Consider the following 19,231-nt stretch of genomic DNA (forward strand, 5'->3'; position numbering starts at 1 on the left):
CCAGGAATTTTTGGGAATCAATCCCCAAAACAGAATTCCAAAGAATTCCAGGAATTTTTGGGATCCAATTCCACCAAATTCCAACTTTTCCAAGGTCGGGGCCACTCCCAAAAGTCACTCTGAGTTTTTCCCAGATCGTGGAACAATTCCCAAATTTTCCACCCAAAAATCTCTTCAGGGAAATTCCCAAAAAAATTCCCTCTGGAATTCCATGGCCTGAATGGATTCCAAAGGATTTTTCCCAACCCAAAATTCCAGGATTTTCTTTTTTCCCAGATTTGAGGCTGAAATTCCTCAAAAAAAGAAAAAAAACCCCAAAAACTGGGAAAAGGAGCAAAATTCCCTCTGGAATTCCAAATTTTTGTGACGTCCAAGCTCAAAAATTCCTGGATTTTTTTTTTTTTTCCACCAAATTTTTTTGGGAATTCTCGTTTTTCCAGGTTTTTCTCGGGATCATCGGGATGAGCTTGTGGAAGGGCTGGAATTGCTGAAGGAAGGGCTGGAAAATCCGGATTTTTCTGTCCTGTTCCACACCTGTACCCACATGGGCTCGGTGAGAATTGGGAATTCTGGGAATTCTGGGACTGGGAATTTTTTGGGAATTTTTTAGAATTTTTTAGGGATTTTTTGGGATTTTTTGGGGAATTTTTTGGGAATTTTTTGGGAATTTTTTGGCAATTTTGGGGGAATTTTTAGGGAATTTTAGGAATTTTTTGGAAATTTTGGGGGAATTTTTTAGGAATTTTTTGGGAATTTTTGGGGAATTTTTGGAGAATTTTTGGGGAATTTTTCTATGAAATTTTTGGGAATTTTTTTGAATTTTCTGGGAAATTTTTAGGAATTTTTTGGAATTTTTTGGGAAATTTTTAGGAATTTTTGGGGAATTTTTTAGGAATTTTTTGGGAAATTTTTGGGAATTTTTAGGAATTTTTTGGAAAATTTTTTGGAATTTTTTTGGATTTTTAAAGGAATTTTTTAGGAATTTTTTGGGAAATTTTTGGGAAATTTTTGGGAATTTTTTAGGATTTTTTGGGGAATTTTTGGGGAATTTTTTTGGATTTTTTAAGGAATTTTTTAGGAAATTTTTGGGGAATTTTTGAGGAATTTTTGGGAATTTTTTAGGATTTTTTGGGGAATTTTTGGGGATTTTTTTAGGATTTGTTTGGGAATTTTTGGGGAATTTTTTGGGAATTTTTCTATGAATTTTTTGGGATTTTTTTGGGAAATTTTTAGGAATTTTTTGGGAATTTTGGGAGGAAATTTTGGGATTTTTTTGGGGAATTTTTTGGGAATTTTTTAGGAATTCTTGGGGGGATTTTCTTTTTTAATTTTAGGGTTTGGGAGGGATTTTTTTGCAATTTATTTTTCTCATTTTTAGGAGTTTTGGGGGAATTTTTGGGAGTTTTTGGGGATTTTTTTTCTTGGGGGATATTCTTGACATTTTTTTTTCCTGGGAGATTTTTTGGGGATTTTAAAAATTATTTTGGGGGGAGGGGTTAGGAATTTTTTGGATTTTTTTTCTTATTTTTGGGAGGGTTTTTAGGCATTTTTGAGAATTTTTTTTTTCTATTTTTAGGAGTTTTGGGGGATTTTTTGGGGAATATTTTGGGAATTTTTTTTCTTATTTTTGGGGGATTTTGGGGGGATTTTTAAAATTATTTTGGGGGGATTTGGGGGGAATTTTTGGGATTTTTTTTTTTCTTATTTTTGGGGGGATTTTTTGGGATTTTTAAATTTTTGGGGGGGTTTTTTTAGGAATCTTTGCAAATTTTTTTTTCTTGTTTTTAGGAGTTTTTGGGGGATTTTTTGGGGAAATTTTGGGATTCTCTTTTCTTATTTTAGGGGGATTTTTGAGGATTTTAAAATTATTTTTAGGGAGATTTTTTTAGGAATTTTTGGGATTTTTTTCCTTATTTTTAGGAGTTTTGGGGAGATTTTTGAGAATATTTTTGGATTTTTAAATTATTTTTTGGGGGGAATTTTCGGAAAATATTTTTTCTTATTTTTGAGAGTTTGGGGGATTTTTTTGGGAATATCTTGGGAAATTTTTTTACTAATTTTTCAGAAATTTTTTTGAATTTTTGTCTTATTTTTGGGGGGATTTTTTTGAATTTTATTTTCTTATTTTTCAGGAACTTTTAAAATTTTTTCCTTATTTTTGGGTGATTTTTTGGGGGGATTTTTTGGGATTTTTTTGTGCCAGCCTCTCCTCCTCCCCAAATTCCCAGATTTTCTCAGAATTCCAGGATTTTTTTTCCTTATTTTTGGGGGATTTTTTTTGGATTTTTATTTTTTCTTATTTTTCAGGAATTTTTTTAAAAATTTTTTTCTAATTTTTGGGGAGTTTTTAGGGGGAATTTTTTGGGATTTTTTTTCTTATTTTACAGGATTTATTTTTTTAATTTTTCCTTATTTTGGGGGGGATTTTTGGGGAGTTTTTAAAAATTACTTTTCAGGAAATTTTGTTAAAATTTTTTCTTATTTTGGGGGGATATTTGGAGGGATTTTTTTTTATTTTTATTTTCTTAATTTTCTTTATATTTTTTAAATATTTTCCTTTTTTGGGGGGGAATTTTTAGGGACTTTTTAAAAATTACTTTTCAGGAATTTTTTAAATTTTTTTTTTATATTTTTGGGTGATTTTTGGGGGGATTTTTTAAAATTTTTTTTCTTATTTTTCAGGATTTTTTTTTTTTTCCTTATTTTGGGGGGATTTTCGGGGATTTTTTTTTTTTAATTTTTTCTTATTTTTCAGGAATTTTTTTTTAGTTTTTTTCTTATTTTTGGGGAGTTTTTAGGGGGAATTTTTTGGGATTTTTTTTTCTTATTTTGCAGGATTTTTTTTTTTAATTTTTACCTATTTTGGGGGGATTTTTGGGGATTTTTTAAAAATTACTTTTCAGGAATTTTTTAAAAAAAATTATTTTGGGGGTATTTTTGGAGGGATTTTTTTTTTATTTTTATTTTCTTATTTTTCTTTATTTTTTAAAATATTTTCCTTATTTTGGGGGGATTTTTGGGGGGAATTTTTAGGGACTTTTAAAAAATTACTTTTCAGGAATTTTTTAAATTTTTTTTTTATATATTTTTGGGTGATTTTGGGGGGGATTTTTTTGAACTTTTTTTCTTAATTTTTAAGGATTTATTTTTTTTCCTTATTTTTGGGGGATTTTTGGGGATTTTTTTTTTTATTTTTATTTTTTCTTATTTTTCAGGAATTTTTTTTTATTTTTTTCTTATTTTTGGGGAGTTTTTAGAGGGAATTTTTTGGGATTTTTTTTCTTATTTTGCAGGATTTTTTGTTTTAATTTTTCCTTATTTTGGGGGGGATTTTGGGGGATTTTTTAAAAACTACTTTCCAGGAATTTTTTAAAAAACTTTTTTCTTATTTTTAGGGGATTTTTGGAGGGATTTTTTAGAATTTTTTTTTTCTAAATTTCAGGGATTTATTTCTTTTTTTCTTATTTTTAGGGGGATTTTTGGGCGGATTTTTTTGCGATTTTTTTTCCCAGCCTCCTTTCCTCACCAATTTTTCCAGAATTCCCGGATTTTCTGGGAATTCCAGGGTGTTTTTCCCATTTTCCAGGTGGTGGGGAGGCGAATTCCCCCCGAGCAGCTGCTGAGGCTCCTCCTGGAGCTTTTCCAGGCCTGGGATGATCCTGATGGGAATTGTTCCCGCGCTGCCTCCGTGCTCTGCAACTCCCTGCTCAGGGAGAGGGGCAGCATCCTGCAGGAAAAGGTGATGGAATTCCCAAAATTCCCAAAAATTCCCAACATTCCCAGCATAATTTCCAACATTATTCCCAAAATTCCCAAAATTTCCAGCATTCCCAACATAATTCCAAAAATTCCCGGTGCTCTGCAACTCCCTGCTCAGGGAGAGGGGCAGCATCCTGCAGGAAAAGGTGATGGAATTCCCAAAATTCCCAAAATTCCCAACATTCCCAGCACTCTGCAACTCCCTGCTCAGGGAGAGGGGCAGCATCCTGCAGGAAAAGGTGATGGAATTCCCAAAATTCCCAAAATTCCCAGAAATTCCCAAAAATCCCAGCGCTCTGCAACTCCCTGCTCAGGGAAAGGGGCAGCATCCTGCAGGAAAAGGTGATGGAATTCCCAAAATTCCCAAAATTCCCAAAATCCCAGCACTCTGCAACTCCCTGCTCAGGGAGAGGGGCAGCATCCTGCAGGAAAAGGTGATGGAATTCCCAAAATTCCCAGAAATTCCCAACATTCCCAACATTCCCAGCATAATTTGCAACATAATTCCCAAAAATTCCCAAAAATTCCCAGCATTCCCAGCATAATTTCCAATATAATTCCCAACATAATCCCCAAAATTCCCACCATAATTCCCAAAAATTCCCCAAAATTCCTGCACTCTGCAACTCCCTGCTCAGGGAGAGGGGCAACATCCTGCAGGAAAAGGTGATGGCATTCCCAAAATTCCCAAAAATTCCCAACATTCCCAGCATAATTTCCAACATTATTCCCAAAATTCCCAGAAATTCCCAAAAATCCCAGCACTCTGCAACTCCCTGCTCAGGGAGAGGGGCAGCATCCTGCAGGAAAAGGTGATGGAATTCCCAAAATTCCCAAAATTTCCCAAATTCCTGACATTCCCAGCATAATTTCCAATATAATTTCCAATATTATTCCCAAAAATTCCCACCATAATTCCCAAAAATTCCCAACATAATTCCCAACATAATTCCCAAAATTCCTGGAATTCTCGGCAGAATTCCTGGCATTCCCATCATTTGGGGAATTCCTGAAATTCCCAATGTTCCCAAAAATTCCCAATGTATTTCCCAAGATAATTCCCAGAATTCCTGAAATTCCTGGTAGAATTCCCAGTGTTCCCAGCATTCCCAAAATTCCCTGCATTCCTGAAATTCCTAACATAATTTCCAACATAATTCCCAAAATTCCCAACATTCTAGAAACTCCCATCTGTGGAATTCCAAAATTCCAGAAATTCCCAGCATTCCCAAAAATTCCCAAAATTTTCGGCACTCTTGAAATTCCCAAAAATTCCCAAAATTCCCAGAATTCCCAGCGTTCTCAACATCCACAAAATACCCAAAATTCCTGAAATTCCCATCATAATTCCCAACATAAATCCCCAAATCTTTCAGCATTCCCAAAATTCCCACAATTGTTGGAATTCCCAGATTTCCTGACATTTCCAACATAATTCTCAAGGTCTGTGGAATTCCTGAAGTTTCCAAAATTCCCAACATAATTCCTAAAACTGGGAATGGGAAAAATGGGAATGGAAAAATGGGAAATTGGGAATGGGGAAATTCCAAGGATTGGGATAATGGGAATGGAAAAATGGGAAATTGGGAATGGGGAAAATCCAAGGAATGGGATAATGGGAAATTGGGAATGGAAAAATGGGAAATTGGAAAAATGGGAAATTTGGAATGGGGAAATTCCAAGGATTGGGATAATGGGAAATTGGGAATGGGAATGGGATTGGGAATGGAAAAGGAAAATTGGGAATGGGAATGGGGAAATTCCAAGGAATGGGAATGGAAAAGGAAAATTGGGAATGGGGAAATTGGGAATGGAAAAATGGGAAAATGGGAAATTTGAAATGGGGAAATTCCAAGGAATGGGATAATGGGAAATTGGGAATGGAAAAATGGGAAATTGGAAAAATGGGAAATTTGGAATGGGGAAATTCCAAGGAATGGGATAATGGGAAATTGGGAATGGAAAAATGGGAAATTGGAAAAATGGGAAATTTGGAATGGGGAAATTCCAAGGAATGGGAATGGAAAAGAAAAATTGGAAATGGGAAAATGGGAAAATGGGATAAAGGGAAATTGGGAATGGGAATGGGAACAGGAAAAATGGAAGTGGGAATAATGGGAATGAGGAAGTTGGAATGGGAATGGGAAATTGGGAGAACTGGGAATGGGAAAATCAGGAATGGGAATGGGGAAATTCCAAGGAATGTTGAGAATGAAAAATTTGGAAAGGGAATTGGAAGTTGGGAATGGAGATGGGAATGGGATTGGATGGGAAACTGGGAGATTTTCCAACACCAATCCCAGGATTCCTTTTTCCTGGGAATCTCCCACCAACTCTTCCCTTTCCCAAAATCTTGGAATTTCTCCCTTTGGAAAAACCCATCAATCCCAAAATTCCCCCAGTTTTTATCCCAAATTCCATCCCTGGATGATTCCCAGTAACTTTTACAATTTTTCCAGGATCCCTTTTCCCATTTTTTTTGCCCCAAACCCCTTCCATGGAATTTTTTCCCAGCTTTTCCTGGATCCCTTTTCCCAATTTTTATCCCAAACCCCATTCATGGGTGATTCCCAAAATCTTTCCCAGTATTTCCAGGATCCCTTTTCCCAATTTTTATCCCAAACCCCACCCATGGACTATTCCCAAAATATTTCCCAGTTTTTCCTGGATCCCTTTTCCCAATTTTTTACCCCAAACCCCCTCCATGGATTTTTCCCATTTCCCAGGATCCCCTTTTCCATTTTTTTGCCCCAAACCCCCTCCATGGATTTTCCCCATTTTTCCAGGATCTCTTTTCCCCATTTTTTTGCCCCAAACCCCCTCCATGGATTTTTTCCAGGATCACCTTTCCCCATTTTTTTGCCCCAAACCCCCTCCATGGATTTTTCTCATTTTCCAGGATCTCTTTTCCCCATTTTTTTACCCCAAACCCCCTCCATGGATTTTTTCCCATTTTCCAGGATCCCTTTTCCCAATTTTTACCCAAACCCCATCCATGGATTTTTTCCAGCTTTTTCTGGATCTCTTTTCCCAAATTTTTTATCCCAAACCCCCATCCATGAAATTTTCTCCCAGCTATTCCAGGATCCCTTTTCCATTTTTTTACCCCAAACCCCATCCATGGATTTTCCCCATTTTTCCAGGATCCCTTTTCCCCAGTTTTTACCCCAAGCCCCCTCCATGGATTTTTCCCCATTTTCTAGGATCCCTTTTCCATTTTTTTGCCCCAAACCCCCTCCATGGATTTTTCCCCATTTTCCCAGGATCCCTTTTCCCATTTTTTTACCCCAAACCCCCTCCATGGATTTTTTCCAGGATCCCTTTTCCCATTTTTTTACCCCAAACCCCCTCCATGGATTTTTTCCAGGATCTCTTTTCCCATTTTTTTGCCCCAAACCCCCTCCATGGATTTTTCCCCATTTTTCCAGGATCCCTTTCCCCATTTTTTTGCCCCAAACCCCCTCCATGGATTTTTTCCAGGATCCCTTTTCCCATTTTTTTGCCCCAAACCCCATCCATGGATTTTCCCCATTTTTCCAGGATCCCTTTTCCCCAGTTTTTACCCCAAGCCCCATCCATGGATTTTTCCCCATTTTTCAGGATCCCTTTTCCATTTTTTTACCCCAAACCCCCTTCATGGATTTTTTCCAGGATCACCTTTCCCCATTTTTTTTGCCCCAAACCCCCTCCATGGATTTTTTCCAGGATCCCTTTTCCCCATTTTTTTACCCCAAACCCCCTCCATGGATTTTTTCCAGGATCCCTTTCCTGTTTTTCCAGGTTCCCGAGCTCCTGGCCGTGATCCATTCCAAGCTGGAGCTGGTGGAGCAGGAGCAGCTCCGGAGGGCGGCGCAGCAATCCGTGCTCATCCTGGGGCTGCAGCACCCCAAAGCTGTGCTGTGCACCCTGCTGGGGAGCCCCCTGCCCTTCGACAGGTCTGGGGGCAATCCTGATCCCAAATACAGCCCCAAATCCCAAATCCGGCCCCAATCCCAAATACTACCCCAAATCCAGCCCTAAATCCAACACTAATCCCAAAACCGGCCCCAAATCCAGCCCCAATCCCAAATCCCAGCACCCCAAAGCTGTGCTGTGCACCCTGCTGGGGAGCCCCCTGCCCTTCCACAGGTCTGGGGGCAATCCTGATCCCAAATCCAGCCCCAAATCCCAAATCCGGCCCCAATCCCAAATACTACCCCAAATCCAGCCCCAATCCCAAATCCAGCCCTAAATCCAACACTAATCCCAAATCCAGCCCCAAATCCAGCCCCAAATTCGGCCCCAATCACAAATCTGGTCCCAAATCCCAAATTCAGCCCCAAATCCCAAATCCAGCCCTAAATCCACCTTGAAATCCCAAATCTTTCCCCTATCCCAAATCCAGCCCCAAATCCCAAATCCAGCCCCAATCCCAAATCCCAGCACCCCAAAGCTGTGCTGTGCACCCTGCTGGGGAGCCCCCTGCCCTTCCACAGGTCTGGGGGCAATTCCTGATCCCAAATCCAGCCCCAAATCCCAAATCCTTCCCCTATCCCAAATCAAGCCCTAAATCCAGCCCCAAATCCCAAATCCAGCCCCAAATCCCAAATCCCAGCACCCCAAAGTTGTGGTTTCCACCCTCCTGGGCAGCTCCCCACCCTTCGACAGGTCTGGGGGGAATTCCTGATCCCAAATCCGGTCCCAAATCCCAAATCCATCCCCAAATCCCAAATCCAGCCCTAAATCCAACCCCAAATCCCAAATTACCAAATCCAGCCGCAATCCCAAATCCAGACCCAAATCCCAAACCCCAAATCCCAAACCCCAAACCTCAAATCTCAAATCCCAAATCCCAAACCCCAAATCCCAAATCTCAAACCCCAAATCCCAAACCCCAAATCTCAAATCTCAAATCCCAAATCCCAAACCCCAAATCCCAAATCTCAAATCCCAAATCCCAAATCTCAAATCCCAAATCCCAAACCCCAAATCCCAAATCTCAAATCCTAAATCTCAAATCCCAAATCCCAAACCCCAAATCCCAAATCTCAAATCCTAAATCCCAAATCCTAAATTCCAAACCCCAAATCTCAAATCCCAAATCCCAAATCTCACATCCAGCCCCAATTCCCTGGAAATTTGTGGATTTTTTTTTTTTCCCTACTTTTTCTGTCCTTTACATTTCCCTTTGGAGCTGAATTTTGGGAATTTTCCAGGCAGAAAATTGGGATTTTTTTCCTTTTTTCCCAGAGCTGTGAATTCCTATTGGGAGCTCAATTTTTTTGATTTTTCCAGGCAGAAAATTGGGAATTTTCCCATTTTTTTCCCAGATCCCTGAGTTCCCTTTGGAGCTGAATTTTGGGAATTTTCCAGGCAGAAAATTGGGATTTTTTTTTTTGCATTTTTTTTCCAGAGCTGTGAATTCCCTTGGGAGACTAGTTTTGGGGAATTTTCCAGGCAAAAAAATTGGGAATTTTCCTTTGGAAGAAGCCACTTTTCCCAGAACTCTGGATTCCCTTTGGGAGCCAAATTTTGGGAATTTTCCAGACTGAAAATCAGGAATATTTCCCTTCAGATTTTGAGATATTGGGATTTGATCCAGAATTTCCAAATTCCCTCCACTCCCCCTTTTCCCAGGATTGATTCCCATTATCCCAATCCTAAAAAAAAAAAAAAAAATCCACATTAGGAAAAATTCTTGGGGGAAAAAATTCCAAAGTGGAAAATATTTCCAGGTGGGAAAAATTCCTGGGTAGAAAAAATTTCCAAGTGGAAAATATTCCCAGGTGGGAAAAAAAAATCCAAAAATGGAAAATGCTCCCAAGTGGAAAAAATTCCAAAATGGGAAAAAAGTCTCAGGTGGAAAAAATATTCCTGGGGGTGAAAAAATTCCCAAGTGGAAAAAATTCTTGAAGAAAAAAAAATCCAGGGGGGAAAAAAAAATTCCAAAATGGAAAAAAATATTCCTGGGTGGGAAAAACAAATTTTGGGAGTTTTCCAGGCAGAAAATCAGGAATTTCCCTTGTGATCCAGAATTTCCAAATTCCCTTTAATCCCCTTTTCCCAGGATTGATTCCCATTATCCCAACCCTAAAAATTTGCATTTTTCACCCCGGAATTCCCAAAAAATTCCTCAAAAACTCCCCCCAAAAATTCAAAAAAATTCCCAAACACTCCCAAAAAAAAATTCCCAAAAAATTCCCCCAAAAATTCCTTTAAAAAATTCCCCAAAAATTCCCCAAAAAATAAAAAAAAATCCCCCACAATTTCCAAAAACTTAAAAAATAATTCCCAAAACAATTCCCAAAAAATTCCCCCCAAAAATCCCCAAAAATTTCCAAAAAATTAAAAAAACATCCCCGAAAAATCAAAAAAATTCCCCCAAAAATTCCCAAAAAAATCCCAGAAAATTCCCCAAAAATTCCAAAATATTTTTTAAAAATTCCCCAAAAAATCCCAAAAAAATCCCAAAAAATTCCCAAAAAATTCCCCAAAAAATTCTCCAAAAAATTCCCCAAAAATTCCCCAAAAAATCCCAAAAAATTCCCAAAAATTTTCCAAATTTTTTTTTAATTCCCCAAGAATTTCCAAAAAATTTTTTAAAAATTCCCCAAAAAATCCCCCAAAATTTCCAAAAAATTTTTTAAAAATCCCCCAAAAATCCAAAAAATTCCCAAAAAAATCCCAAAAAATTCCCCAAAAATTTCCAAAAAATTTTTCTAAAAAAATTCCCCAAAAATTCCCCAATAAAATCCCCAAAAAATCCCCAAAAATTTCCAAAAAATTAAAAAATAATTCCCAAAAAAAATTCCCAAAAAATTTTCCCCAAAAATACCAAAAAATTCCCCCAAAAAATCCCCAAAAATTCCAAAAAAAATTCCCAAAAAATCCCAAAAATTTTCCAAAAAATTTTTTAAATTTCCAAAAATTGCCCAAAAGTTTCCAAAAAATCTTTTAAAAATTCCCCAAAAAATCCCAAAAATTCCCCAAAAAATCCCAAAAAAATCGCAAAAAATCCCCAAAAAATCCCCAAAAAATTTCAAAAAAAATCCCAAAAAAATCCTAAAAAATTCCCAAAAAATCCCCAAAAAATTCCCAAAAAATTCCCCAAAATTCCCAAAAAATTTCCCAAAAAATCCCAAAAATTCTGTTTTTCCCCCCAGCCACACCTGTGCCATGTGGAGGGCGTTGGGCACGGAGCCTTCCTTGGCTTCCCAAATTTTGGAGCAGCTCCTGGAGAAGCTGAGCCGGGAAATTCCCTTCAAGGAGAGCAAATCCTTCCTGCTGGGGAGCAGCTGCCAGCGCCTGGCCACGCCCCTGCCCCTGGCTGTGAGTGCGCCAAAAAATCCCCAAAAAACCCCAAAAATCCCAAAAAAATCCCCCCAAAAATTCCCCAGAAAATCCCCAAAAAATCCCCAAAAATTCCGGTGGGATTCCCAAAAAAATCGCTCAAAAATTCCGGCGGGATTCCCCAAAAATTCTGGCGGGATTCCCCAAAAATTCCCCAAAATTCTGGTGGGATTCCCCAAAAAATCGCCCAAAAATTCTGGCGGGATTCTCTAAAAATCTCAAAAAAATTCTATCGGGATTCCCCAAAAAATTCCAGTGGGATTCCTGAAAAATTCCCCCCAAAATTCCTGCAGGATTGTCAAAAAATTGCCTGAAAATTCCGGCGGGATTCCCCAAAAATTCTTGCGGGATTCCCAAAAAATTACCCAAAATTCTATCGGGATTCCCCAAAAAATCCCAAAAAATTCCAGCGGGATTCCCGAAAAATTCCCCCAAAAATTCCGGCAGGATTGTCAAAAAATTGCCTGAAAATTCCGGTGGGATTCCCCAAAAGTTCCCTAAAATTCCGGTGGGATTTCCCAAAAATTCCCCAAAATTCTGGCGGGATTACCCAAAAATCCATAAAAAATTCCGGCGGGATTCCCGAAAAATTCCACAAAATATTCTGGTGGGATTCCCCAAAAATTCCCAAAAAATTCTGACGGGATTCCCAAAAAATTCCCCAAAATATTCTGGTGGGATTCCCCAAAAATTCCCAAAAAAATTCCGGTGGGATTCCCCAAAAATTCCGGCAGGATTCCCAAAAAAAATCCAGCAGGATTCCCAAAAAATTCCCAAAAATTCCAACGGGATTCCCCAAAAAATCACCCAAAATTCCGGTGGAATCGATTCTGGGGTCACCCAGATCTGGAAGTTTTGGTTGGAAAGGGGGGATGGGATTGGGGAGGGAAAAATTCCTGGGGGAAAAATTTGGAAGTGGGAAATATTCCAAAGTGGAAAAAATTCCCCAGGGGAAAGAAAATTTCCAGGTGGGGAAAAATTTCCATTGGAAAAATTGCCAAGTGGGAAAAATATTCCCAGGTGGAAAAAAAAATTTCCAGGGAAATTCAGGGAGTAAACCTGAGCAAACCCATCCCAGAAAAACCCAAATCCAGGGAATGTCCAGCAGGAAAAATCCCAAATCCCAGGAAGTTCCAGCGTAGAAAACCCCAAATTTCCATCCCAGAAAACCCAGAATCCAGGGAATGTCCAGCAGGAAAAATCCCAAATCCCAGGAAGTTCCAGCGTAGAAAACCCCAAATCTCCAACACACAAAACCCTAAATCCAGGGAAGTTTCATCCCAGAAAACCCCAAATCCAGGGAATCTGTAACACAGAAAACCCCAAATCCAGGGAATCTCCTGCAGGAAAAATCCCAAATCCAGGGAACGTCCAACACAGAAAACCCCAAATCTCCATCCCAGAAGACCCAAAATCCTGGGAATCTCCAACACAGAAAACACCCAATCCAGGGAATCTCCTGCAGGAAAAATTCCAAATCCAGGGAATTTCTAACAGGAAAAACCCCAAATCCAGGGAATCTCCATCCCAGCAAACCCCAAATCCAGGGAATCTGTAACACAGAAAACCCCAAATCCAGGGAATCTCCTGCAGGAAAAATTCCAAATCCAGGAAATTTCTAACAGGAAAAACCCCAAATCCAGGGAATCTCTATCCCAGCAAACCCCAAATCCAGGGAATCTGTAACACACAAGACCCTAAATCCTGGGAAGATCCATCCCAGAAAAACCCTAAGTCCAGGGAATCTGTCAACAGAAAACACCCAATCCAGGGAATCTCCTGCAGGAAAATCCCCAAATTCAGGGAAATTCCAACAGGAAAAACCCCAAATCCAGGGAATCTGTAACACTGAAAAACCCCAAATCCAGGGAATCTCCAGCAGAGAATCAGGGAAGAATTCCCTGGAAATCAGGGTCCAATCCTGAGCAAATCCAGCTCAGAAAACCCCAAATCCAGGGAATTTCCAACACACTAAAAACACCAAATCCAGGGAATTTCGAACAGGAAAAACCCCAAATCCAGGGAATCTGTAACCCAGAAAACACCAAATCCTGGGAATTTCCTGCAGGAAAAACCCCAAATCCAGGCAAACTGTAACCCAGAAAACACCAAATCCTGGGAATTTCCTGCAGGAAAAATCCCAAATCCAGGCAAACTGTAACCCAGAAAACACCAAATCCAGGGAATTTCCTGCAGGAAAAATCCCAAATCCAGGGTAGTTTCATCCTAGAAAACACCAAATCCCGGGAATCTCCATCCCAGCAAACCCCAAATCCCGGGAATCTCCATCCCAGCAATCCCCAAATCTCGGTCAGCCCCATCAGGGGTTAACCCCGGGAAAGGGAGCGGGCAGAAAATCCTTTTTTCCCGAGATTTCCCGGGAGATTCCCCTTTTCCTTGGCAGAGAAAACCCCAAATCCAGGGAATCTCCAGCAGAGAATCAGGGAAGAATTCCCAGGAAATCAGGGTCCAATCCTGAGCAAACCCGTCCCAGAAAACCCCAAATCCAGGGAAGCTCCAACACACTAAAAACCCGAATCCAGGGAATTTCCTGCAGGAAAAACCCCAAATCCAGGGAAACTGTAACCCAGAAAACACCAAATCCTGGGAATCTCCTGCAGGAAAAATCCCAAATCCCAGGGAATCTCCATCCCAGCAAACCCCAAATCCAGGGAATCTCCATCCCAGAAAATCCAAAATCCCGGGAATCTCCAGCAGAGAAAAACCCCAAATCCAGGGAATCTGTAACACAGAAAAACCCAAATCCTGGGAATCTCCTGCAGGAAAAACCCCAAATCCCGGGAATCTCCATCCCAGCAAACCCCAAATCCCGGTAAATTGCATCCCAGCAAACCCCAAATCCCGGTAAATTGCATCCCAGCAAACCCCAAATCCCGGGAATCTCCATCCCATCAAACCCCAAATCCCGGTAAATTGCATCCCAGCAAACCCCAAATCCCGGGAATCTCCATCCCAGCAAACCCCAAATCCCGGTAAATTCTATCCCAGCAAACTCCAAATCGCGGGAATCTCCATCCCAGCAAACCCCAAATCCCGGTAAATTCCATCCCAGCAAACCCCAAATCCCGGGAATCTCCATCCCAGCAAACCCCAAATCCCGGGAATCTCCATCCCAGCAATCCCCAAATCTCGGTCAGCCCCATCAGGGGTTAACCCCGGGAAGGGGGAGCGGGCGGAAAATCCTTTTTTCCCGAGATTTCCCGGGGGATTCCCGTTTTCCTCAGGCCACGTGCGCGCTGGATGAGCTCATGTCTGCCCCGGAGGCGGCGGCCGCGATCCTGGAGCGATTCCCGGCGCTTTTCCAGCGGCTCCTGCTGCGCCTCGGCTGCTCCGTGGGCGTCCAGCTCCCGAAATTCCTGCAGAATTCCTGCCGGGAGAAGCGGGGCCAGGCAGCCAACGGCAGGAGCCTGAGGCCCTGCAGGTGGGGAGGGAATTCCCCCGGGAATTCTGCAAGGGGAGGGGAAGGTGGGGATTCCCGTGGGGGTGGATTATTGGGGATTGATTCCGTGGGGAATGGGTTATTTGGGAATTAATTATATGGGGATGGATTATTTGGGAATTAATTGCATGGGAATTATGTGGGAATTGATTATATGAGAATTATGGGGGAATTAATTCCATGGGAAATGGATTTTGTGGGAATTAATTGTATGGGGATGGATAATTTGGGAATTAATTGCATGAGAATTATGTGGGAGTTGATTACATGAGAATTATGGGGGAATTAATTCCATGGGAAATGGATTTTGTGGGAATTAATTATATGGGGATGGATTATTTGGGAATTAATTGCATGGGAATTATGTGGGAATTAATTCCGTGGCAAATAGATTTCGTGGAGATTAATTCCGTGGGGGATGGATTATTTGGGAATTAATTATATGGGGATGGATTATTTGGGAATTAATTGCATGGGAATTATGTGGGAATTGATTATATGAGAATTATGGGGGAATTAATTCCATAGGAAATGGATTTTGTGGGAATTAATTATATGGGGATGGATTATTTGGGAATTAATTGCATGGGAATTATGTGGGAATGAATTCCGTGGCGAATGGATTATTTGGGAATTAATTATATGGGGATGGATTATTTGGGAATTAATTGCATGGGAATTATGTGGGAATTAATTCCATGGGAAATGGATTTTGTGGGAATTAATTATATGGGGATGGATTATTTGGGAATTAATTATATGGGGATGGATTATTTGGGAATTAATTGCATGAGAATTATGTGGGAATTGATTACATGAGAATTATGGGGGAATTAATTCCATGGGAAATGGATTTTGTGGGAATTAATCCCATGGGGATGGATTACTTGGGAATTAATTCCATGGGGATGGATTATCTGGGGATTAATTGCATGAGAATTATGTGGGAATTAATTCCATGGGATGAATTCCGTGGGGATTAATTCCATGGGATAGATTTTGTGGGAATTATTTCCATGGGGATGGATTATTTGGGAATTAATTCCATGGGATGGATTATTTGGGAATTAATTCTATGAGAAATGGATTTTTTTTGGGAATGAATTCCATGGGGATGGATTCTGTGGCAATTAATTCCATGGGATGGATTATTTGGGGATTAATCCCATGGGGATGGATCATTCGGGAATTAATTCCATGGGAAATGGATTTTGTGGGGATTAATTCCATGGGATGGATTTTGTGGGGATTAATTCCATGGGGATGGATTTTGTGGGGATTAATTCCATGGGGATGGATTTTGTGGGAATTAATATCATGGGGATGGATTTTATGGAATTAATTCCAAGGGAAATGGATTTTGTGGGAATGAATTCCATGGGGATGGATTATTTGGGAATTAATTCCATGGGATGGATTATTTGGGGATTAATTCCATGAGAATTATGTGGGAATTAATTCCATGGGGATGGTTTTTTTGGGAATTTGGATTTATGGGATTCATGGGATGGAATGAATAGGATGGGATTTATGGGATTGATGGGATTGATGGGATAATAGGATTGGATTAATGGGATTTGTGGGATTGATGGGGTTTGTGGCATTATGGGATAATGGGATGGGAGGATAGGATTTATAGGATTTATGGGATAATGGGATATGTGGGATTGATTGGATAATGGGATACTGGAATAATGGGATGGGAGGATGGGATTTAGGGGATGATGGGATGGGTTTTATGGAATTGTGGTATTGATGGTGTTTGTGGGATGATGGAATTGATAGGATTGACAGGATGAGATAATGGGATGGGATTTATGGGATTGTATGATAATGGAATGGGATCCATGGGATGGGATTGGATGGGAACCAAGGCTTGGGATCCAAGGCTGGGATTGGGAATTTGGGAAGCCAAATGGGATGAAGCATCTGGAGCGGGGTCGGGATGTTGGAGCAGATTCCCAAAAAAAAGAAGGAGTGAAGGAGAGAATTCCAAGGAAATTTGGGATGCCCCAATCCCTGGAATTGTCCCATGGAGGGATCCATGGGAATGGGATCATCCCTAAATCCTTAAATCCCACCATTCCCACCTCATTCCTGCATTCCCGGATTTCCTGAGCTTTCCTTGATTAGCCCTTAATTAATTCCAGGATTTTTTTTTTTTCCTGGAATTTTGTCCTTCCCATTCCTTATCCCACTTCTCCCTGGGAAAACAGGGAAAATTCCACCCGGATCTTTCCAGATCTTCTTCTGGAAGATTTTTTTGGGAAGAATTCCAGATTTTCCATTGAGAATTCACCTTTGTGCCCCTTCCTTGTTTTGTCTTTTTTTTTTCCCATGGGATCCTGGATCCTCACTGGGAAAAAATTAAGGAAGGAATTCCTAAGGAAATCTGCCCTTAAATGAAAACAAAAGCCTAAAAATCCCCTCCCAGAAATCCTAAATTTGGTCATTGGACACCCAAAATCCCGACGGGAGAATCTGCTCCAAATCCCAAATCCCGGATTTCCTTCGTGTGTGGGATCCCTGTTCCGACAGCCGGGATTTATCCCTGGCTCCCCTTCCCGGTGTTTTGACGGGATAACATCTGGGATCTTTTCCAGATGTTGCTCAGAGGCAAAGAAATCCCAACCCTATAAATCGTTCATTCTGTGGAAAAAAAAAAAAAATTCCTTCCAGTAGCTCTGGAGTTTTTCCCTTCCCTGTTTTTTTTTCTTGGATCCGGTTCCTGGTGTGCTGGGATGGCTCCAGCTCTGGCATTCCCGGTGGGATATTGAGGATGGAGCTGGAGGCAATCCTGAATCTAGTCCTGAATCCAGTCCTGGATCCAGTCCTGAATCCAGTCCCAAATCCAGTTCTGAATCCAGTCCCAAATCCAACCCCAAATCCAGTCCTGAATCCAACCCTAAATCCAACCCCAAATCTAACCCCGAATCCAGTCCTGAATCCAGTTCTGAATTCAGTCCTGAATCCAACCCCAAATCCAGTCCTGAATCCAATCCCAAATCCAGTCCCGAATCCAGTCCCGAATCCAGTCCTGAATCCAGTTCTGAAACCAGTCCTGAATCCAGTCCTGAATTCAATCCTGAATCCAACCCGAAATCCAATCCCAAATCTGATCCTGAATCTAATCCCAAACCCAATCCCAGATTCAAGCCCAATCCCAAATCCCTTCCTGAATCCAATTCCAATCCTGAATCCAATCCCAGAGCCAATCTCAAACCCAATCCTAGATCCAAATCCAATCCCAAACTGAATCCCAAATCCAATCCCAAATCCAACCCCAAATCTAATCCTCAATCCAATCCCAAATTCCATCCTAAAAATGACCTTAAACCCAATCCCAAATCCAATATGGATCCACTCCTGAATCCAATCTTGAATCCAAACCCAGATCCAGTCCCAAATCCAATCCCAAACCCAATCCCAACCCAGATTCAATTCCGAATCCAATCCTAAACCACATCCCAATCCCAAATCCAAACCCAATCTCGAATTGAATCCTGAATCCAATCCCAGGTCCAATCCCAAACCCAATCCCAAGCCCAACATCAAATCCAAACCCCATCCAAATCCAATCCCAGATCCAGCCTTGAATCTGGTCCTGAATCCAGTCCCAAACCCAATCTTGAACCCAATCCCAAATCCAATTCTGAATCCAATCTCAGAGTCATTCCCAAATCCAATCCTAATCCAGCCCCAAACCAAATCCCAGATCTAGTCCCAGGTCATATCCCAAATCCAATCCTGAACCCAATTCCAAACCCAATCCCAGATCCAAACCCAACGTCAAATCCAATCCCAAACCTAACCCTGAATCCAATCCCAGATCCAAACCCAATCCCAAACGCAATCTCAGATCCAATCCCAAATCCAATCCCAAACCCAATCTCAGATCCAATCCCAAATCCAATCCCAAACCCAATCTCAGATCCAATCCCAAATCCAATCCCAAACCCAATCTCAGATCCAATCCCAGATCCAATGCCAGATCCAATCCCAAATCCAATCCCAGATCCAATCCCAGATCCAATCTTAAATCCAATCCTGAACCCAATCCTGAACCCAATTCCAATCCCAATCCCAGATCCAAACCCAATCCCAAACCCAATCCCTGATCCAATCCCAAATCCAATCCCAGATTCAATCCCAAACCCAATCCTAAATCTAATCTTCAACCCAATCCTAGATCCAATCTCAAATCCAATCCCAAACCCAATCCCAGATTCAAGCCTAAACCAAGTCCTAAACCCAACCCCAATCCCAACCCCAATCCCAACCCCAATCCCTGACCCAATCCCAATCCCAAATTTTCCAGCTGTGCCATGGAGACGCTGCAGACGATGCTGGCGCGGGCCGGGAACGACGACGTCGTGCGGGATGTAGCAAATTCCGGAGGTTGGGAATTGATGGAAATTCCCGAGCGGCACCACGATGGAATCGCCCTCCTGGCCGCGTAGGGAATTCTGGGGGCTCATCCGGGGAAATTTGGGGGAAAATGGGGGTTTGGGGGAAAAAAATGGGGATTTGAGGGGGATAAAATGTGGATTTTGGGGAAATTTAGGGGCAAGATGGGGGTTTGGGGGAAAAAATGAGGATTTTAGGGAAAAAAAAATGGGGATTTTGGGGAAATATAGGGGTGAAATGGGATTTGGGGGAAAAAAAAAAAAAAAAAAAGAGAAA

The 19,231-nt window shown here is 40.9% G+C and overlaps 1 protein-coding gene across 1 annotated transcript in view; it reads left to right on the forward strand.

The window, feature by feature from the left end:
- MROH1 (maestro heat like repeat family member 1) overlaps positions 1-19,231 on the forward strand; it is a 78,242-nt gene that overhangs the window by 27,862 nt on the left and 31,149 nt on the right. The window contains exons 11-16 of the mRNA XM_079332369.1: positions 441-553; positions 3,587-3,739; positions 7,540-7,694; positions 10,902-11,067; positions 14,334-14,530; positions 18,867-19,004. Of these exons, the coding sequence (XP_079188495.1) occupies positions 441-553; positions 3,587-3,739; positions 7,540-7,694; positions 10,902-11,067; positions 14,334-14,530; positions 18,867-19,004 (922 nt within the window). The remainder of the gene's footprint in view (positions 1-440; positions 554-3,586; positions 3,740-7,539; positions 7,695-10,901; positions 11,068-14,333; positions 14,531-18,866; positions 19,005-19,231) is intronic.

The sequence above is a fragment of the Erithacus rubecula genome (genome assembly GCF_903797595.1).
Source record: "Erithacus rubecula genome assembly, contig: scaffold_248_arrow_ctg1, whole genome shotgun sequence".
NCBI classification, from domain to species: domain Eukaryota; kingdom Metazoa; phylum Chordata; class Aves; order Passeriformes; family Muscicapidae; genus Erithacus; species Erithacus rubecula.